Source organism: Crocodylus porosus, unplaced genomic scaffold (assembly GCF_001723895.1).
Source record: "Crocodylus porosus isolate Cpor-Errol unplaced genomic scaffold, CroPor_comp1, whole genome shotgun sequence".
Classification (NCBI taxonomy): Eukaryota; Metazoa; Chordata; order Crocodylia; family Crocodylidae; genus Crocodylus; species Crocodylus porosus.
Genome location: NW_017728931.1, coordinates 5758427 through 5764426, shown reverse-complemented (window position 1 = coordinate 5764426; position 6000 = coordinate 5758427). Strand labels below are relative to the sequence as shown.

General features: G+C 36.8%; 1 protein-coding gene across 1 annotated transcript in view; it reads left to right on the top strand.

Moving 5' to 3' along the window:
• Positions 1 to 1355: 1355 nt before the first annotated feature.
• ZC3H6 (zinc finger CCCH-type containing 6) overlaps positions 1356 to 6000 on the top strand; it is a 46331-nt gene continuing 41686 nt past the window's right edge. Inside the window, exon 1 of the mRNA XM_019544091.1 lies at positions 1356 to 1592. Within this exon, the coding sequence (XP_019399636.1) occupies positions 1552 to 1592 (41 nt within the window). The 5' untranslated portion in view covers positions 1356 to 1551. The remainder of the gene's footprint in view (positions 1593 to 6000) is intronic.

Here is a 6000-nt window from a genome sequence, read left to right as displayed (position 1 = left end):
GTATTCTGCAGCAGCTGCAGCTTCCGGACAGTTTTTAAGGGCAGCCCGACATAGAACACAATGCAGTAGTCTAGCCTTTAAGTTACGAAGGCATGGATTGTTTCCACTGCTCCTGTGGTTTTTGATCTAGATTTGAACAAGACAATTTTAGAAGTAGCATGATCATTTTAACTTATAACCAGTAATATTGTTGCATTTATTCTTTTTGCATTTGTAATGTATTTAGATTTTAGATATGCCAGGCAGCTAAAAGAGTTTTCCCCATATTGCTTTACAGACTAAGGGTCTTTTTTATTTCTTTTTAATAGCTATTGAGCCCCATTATAATTAACTATCCATATCTGCTGTTTCTGACACAGTTAACAACTATGTATCTCAAATCATGTGATTTTTTTCATTAAAAGATTGTCGTACAATGTGAATTGTTTGAACTGACTGACGATTTTATCTTAAGACAACACAAGTTGCGTTCCAGGGGTGTTTTAACATTGTGTCCCAAACCATCCTTAGTATAAGCTAGGTAAAATGTCAAAAAGTTCCTGGAATGCAGCCTGTGCTGTTTTAAGATAAAATTGTCAGTCATCTCAAACAGTTCAAATTGTGTGAAAAAACAGTGGTTTGGATTGCAATGGTTTGGACACATCGTAAGAAAGCTGGACACCCTTGCCGGCACCATAATACGGGGCATAGTGAAGGGAAAGAGAAAAAGAGGTAGACTCAAGAAGGGCTGGGGAACCAATATTAAGGACTGAACAGGGCTTCAACTGATGGGAGTGCACAAAGCTAGCCAAACACAGGACAGAGTGGAGGAGGGTTGTTACAGCATGTAAGCTGCCCCAGCAGTCACAGCACCCTCGGGACTGATTTGACTTGACTTCTTACTAAGGATGAGGTTCATTTGCTTTCATAAGGAAGAAGAAAGCTTCAAAATATTCTTATGCCCAGGGGATTAAAGCAGCAGTCCCATCCTTTGCTGGCCCTTGGACAATTATACTAAGCAAGGAGTGTACCTCAGGCTACATCATGCTTTCCTCTCCCTGTCAATTTCCTTTTTAACTCAATTTCCACTCCAAATTAGCTTGAAGGGAGAAGAACACAATAGGTGGGAGTGAAGGAAGTGGCTTGGTTCTAACTCTGTAAATGCAAATATATGTAGCAGATGCAAAGGAAGCAGGAAGCAACAGAAATCCCTGCATATAGCCAGCTGCAGGAGGAGTTTGCATGTATAGGGGTGAGGTTGATACAGTAACCTGTAAACTAAAACCTCTTTGATCCCAATGCATTCAGCTCTGCTGTAAAATCCTTGGGATTTGCTTTTCTGAAAGCCATCAATGAATGCCCTTGTCCAAGCAGTATGTAGCCTTGCTGAATGGAAAACAGAGGAACTAGGAAGCCAAAGAGTGCCAGAGAAACCAAAGAGAAAGGAATTCAAGTAAAGAAGAAAACAGGAGAGACAGTTGGAAGGATAGTTGGAAGTGGACAATTCTACTACTGTCCAGATTAACAATAACTACTATAGCCTGACTGCCTTTTTTGCCATAACATTTTCAGATGGGCTGTACACATCTTCTAAGAATTGACCTGTTTTCCAGGTGTCCATCTTCTTTTGTTCTAAAGCCAAAAGAAATTATATTTACTTTCTCTGCTTCTGTTTCTTACAACTATTCTACTCTTTCAGGGAATACTGGTTTTTGGGAAAGCATGACTGACTGAATGTCAGTTTGCTGTGTGTTATTTTAATTAGCGTAATTGTGCTATAATGTTCTGGTTGTGCTATATGTTTCTTGAATGGAATATTAGGATAGAGTTGTATTTATGTGTAAATTTTCTCTGTTATAGTGCATGCTTTAACATTTTAAACAGACAGTATGGTTAAGTAATAAAAACAGGATTGTTAATATGTAATATGTATGCAGTGTTATGTTGCTGGAAATATAATTGTTGCATTTCCTGATATTTGATGATTAATTATAATTTTAAAGTTGTAGCAGTAAATTCTGTCTGCCCAATATTGGCATTAAATGTTTCCCGTTAGACCTTGACAAACATACTTGACTAAGGCAAATTGGATAGTATAGTAACGTCTTCTCTTTGGATTACTGGTGTTACAACCCATCTGTTTCATTTGATATGGGATGAATATTTTTAGTGCAGAAGTGTTTGTGAAACTTGCTAGAATTTGTAGTTATAAAAATATTTTGGTGATTCTGGAACTGTTGAGTTTAAATTGTTGTAGTTTTCTTTTGTCTCTGATATTTAATAAATGCTTTTGTTTCATTTTGGGGGAAATGATTTTTCTCTGTTTTCAAGAAAAGACTTATTTTCCTCATTTATAGTAATTTATAGTAATTTTTCTCTCGCTCCTTTTTAAAGTCTATATGAAATAGGATGGCATAAACTTGCTCATTTTTGCTAAAATGTAAGTAATGATTTGGGCATAAAATATTGCTTACCCTTTACCAAGCTCTTATCTTTGAATTTACAGTATGATTGCCAAAACACTTTTATAAATTAATTTTATTTGATTTTTTTTTCTGAATGTACAATATCAATAGAAAAGGCAGACAAAACCACAGTTAACTAAAATGGCACATGCAGCTTGTAACTAACTACATTTTTTTATCATTTTGTTTAAAAAAACTGAAAGTCTTGTATTATGGAACAGGTGATTTCAATATAGAGTGCTTTCTGTTTAATATTGTAAATTGTAGGATCATATCTCATTTCTTCTGAGATACTGAGGGAACTAACATGGTACTGTAGACATTAGTCTTGATAGATTTTCCGTAGTAAGACTGGTGGCTGAGTTACTGTCCTAAAAGATAGTTGCTTTGTCCTCGTGGGGGATTTCAGAGAAAATATGGTAGCCTGAACTTCCACTTTCCCCAGTCTTATGCTTGAGGAGAAGAAGTTCTGTGTCTTTTGCTTATATAGTAAGATTTCTGTTACAAACATCTACTGGTCTGGACACTCACTACACATGGATTAGATCTATCAATTTCACTTCAGTGGAGGAAATTTAGGCTTCCTCCCTTTTCCATCCTTTTGATTCAGAAGTCTCTGCTGGATTAGTGAAGCACCACATTCCAACATTTCTTTATTCTGTCTCCATCTGAGAGCAGCTTAAGACTTATTGCTCTCAACCACAAACCACTGTCATTTGTGAGAGTTTTTTCTCGCAGCCTGCTGGCACTTCAGATAATACATATTTTCAGTAATCAGAACCTGTTGGTCTTCCTTTTAGAGAAGCCTGAGGATCCTGTGTGCTGAATCTTCATTCCTTCTGGTTCCCTTCCTCAGAATGTGTCTCACAGTGACCTAGCTCTGCCTGCCTTTTTAGCACACCTTAACTGGCCTTCCTGAACAATGCAGCAGAGCGGTCTAGCCCATACCGCCAGCCTGCCTGTGCCAGCAGACCATCCAAATAGCTGGAATCCACAGGAAAAGGTAAGCCCAAAATTTCCCTCCTTCCTTCCTTCTTCCATTCTTCACATGTATGCCAGAGGAACAAGAGTTAGCTATCTTATTTAGTCTGCCAGCAATCCTCTGCTATGTAGCAGGAAGTGGGGTAGGAGCTCAAGCTACCAGCCAGCCACTGCTGGTAGAAATTTCAGTGGCTGAAAATTCAGTCCAAGGGGAAAGAAATACCTTAAATGTGGCACAGCAGTAAAACCATTATTACCTATGTATTCCTATCTGCAATGGAGTACATTTTAGAATGAGGGAAGGTTCTCTTTCACTAGCGTTTCCACTCGGCTCTTTTAGTCTTGGAATTTCAGCCTGTTTTGGCGAATGTTGTTCTTATCAGTGACCGCAGGCTGACATCCGCATATACCTGTAGGAAGTGTTGGTGGTTTCCATGCTCTGTAGGGCTTTTGAGCTTTGAGGTGATAATATCTGTTTAGAATTTGGTATCAGATTCCTGTCTGGATTACTACATGGAAGATTATCAACAGTCTCTTCTTGCAGTCTGTTCTACCGTTGGAGTTTCTGCCAAATCACATGAAGAGTCAGAAATATTCTAAGGGAAACTTAGGTCAGAAGGCCTGAAACCAATCTTATTTTGTAGGGAAATTACTCTAAATTTGAGAACAACCAAAGAAGGAAATGTATCAACTGTTTATCTCATCACAGTGTGTTTGCTACCTTACTGTTTTATTTTGAAAAGTAATGATGAAAAGTTACTAATAAACATTTCTGTATTTCGGTTGATCTAGTTCAGGTTCAGCGAGGATCAAGTACTTTATCCCTTCAGTATTTTCCTTTCTTTACTATCTGGCCTGCTATGAGTTCCAGAAGATTTTAAGGCTAAAGCATTATGAATCAGTCGTTCTAAATGAATATGAAAGAAAAGTTTATACATAATACTTTTCAAATAAGGTAAATAGTTTGATTGAGGGTGGGGGGGTAGAGGGTGATGGCTACAATTGTAAATGGCTTGCATCATCTCTTCAGAATTACCTTGGTCCAGAGTACACCAGGAAGAAGATGAATTTTAAGATCCCTGGAACATGCACCATCTTTATCTTTGTTACATTATTGATACTCTTTTTGATGCATCTAGTTTATTTTGGAGGATCAGAGAAATCTTTCTCAGGGTTTAAGCCTGGCTGATCTGCCAGTTCATTCTCTGTGAAGCTTTTAAATCAGTGTTGAAAAAACCTTGTCACAAAAAATAGCATAGTTTCTTATGGAGCTTAAAGTAATTTCTGCTGTTTTATTCTAACCTCTGTCTTTCACACAAGTTTCATCTTCAGCCCAAACATAAATAAAATAATAATGTAATTTGGTCCAGTTAGGACTCCTTAAAACTTAGGATAAACTAACTAAATAAATAAAGCTTAGGATAAACTTTATTTTCGTATCCTAGACTGCTTCCATTAGATACATTCTAAGTGTAACACAAAAAAGATTTAAAGAGATTTTTCTCTTCTTTTGTAATATGCTCATGAAATTTCAGGACACATGTATATGATAGGATCTTGACATAGAAGCCAAAAACCAAGAAACAGTCTCAGAGTGTCACCCAGGTACTTCTTGTTTACATTGTTTCTAGTCTCTGTGAAAGTAGATGGTTCTTATTTGGGCTCTATTGGTAGTAAAGGGATGATTCAGAATGGGAAATATTCCATTACTAACTCAAGAAATACCCTCACTTTTGCTTGTTCTCAAGATAATATAGTGCTCAAGAACATACTTCTGCCCTCTGTAATGTTACCTGAGCTGATGGAGCTCAGCTGAAATTAGCAATTACATTGAACTGCAACTGAAAATGTACTTAAAAAGAACTTTTTTATGTTGTCAAATAACTGCTAATAGTGATTCATAATTTTTAAAAGATCTTTGTATTGCTACTTCATCTAATCTACCTTAGAGCTCTTCTTAACACAATTCAACTGAATTTCTATTCTAATTTTTAAAAATTTAGATTTAAACACTTTATTTTCCTATATGTTGTATAGGTAGTCTTCACAGTTCTTGGAATTCAGATACTGTGTACAAAAAAATCCTGTGTAGTATTTTTCAGTTTTTCTTTTCAAGAGAATAACTCTAATTTATCTGAGACTGATACTGCCTCCGTATGGTCTGCAGTGGTATCGGATCCCTCCTTCATAAAATTCCCACGACCGTTTTATTCCATGTCAGAAGCCAAAAAGGCTTACATAAAGTGCTAGAAGGAACAAAGAGTGTAAATCTGATCAATAAGGTCTTCGCAGTCCTTTTATTCAGAGATGAAGGACCATCTGTCAGAGTACTAAATGAATAGGTCATGGCAGTTCTCAAAGCCAGCTAAATCAGTTATTCCATTCTGGCACAGACAAGCAGGAGTAATACTTGGATATTTTTTCGCATATATATATATATTCCTTAAGCTATTTTCTCTTTCCTTATAATAGGTCTGTAACTAAGAATACCAGAATTGTTTGGCTTGTACTTTTCTTCTGACACTTGCATTCTTAGGCATGGAAGATGGACACCTTTTCCCTTCAGTGCACAGAT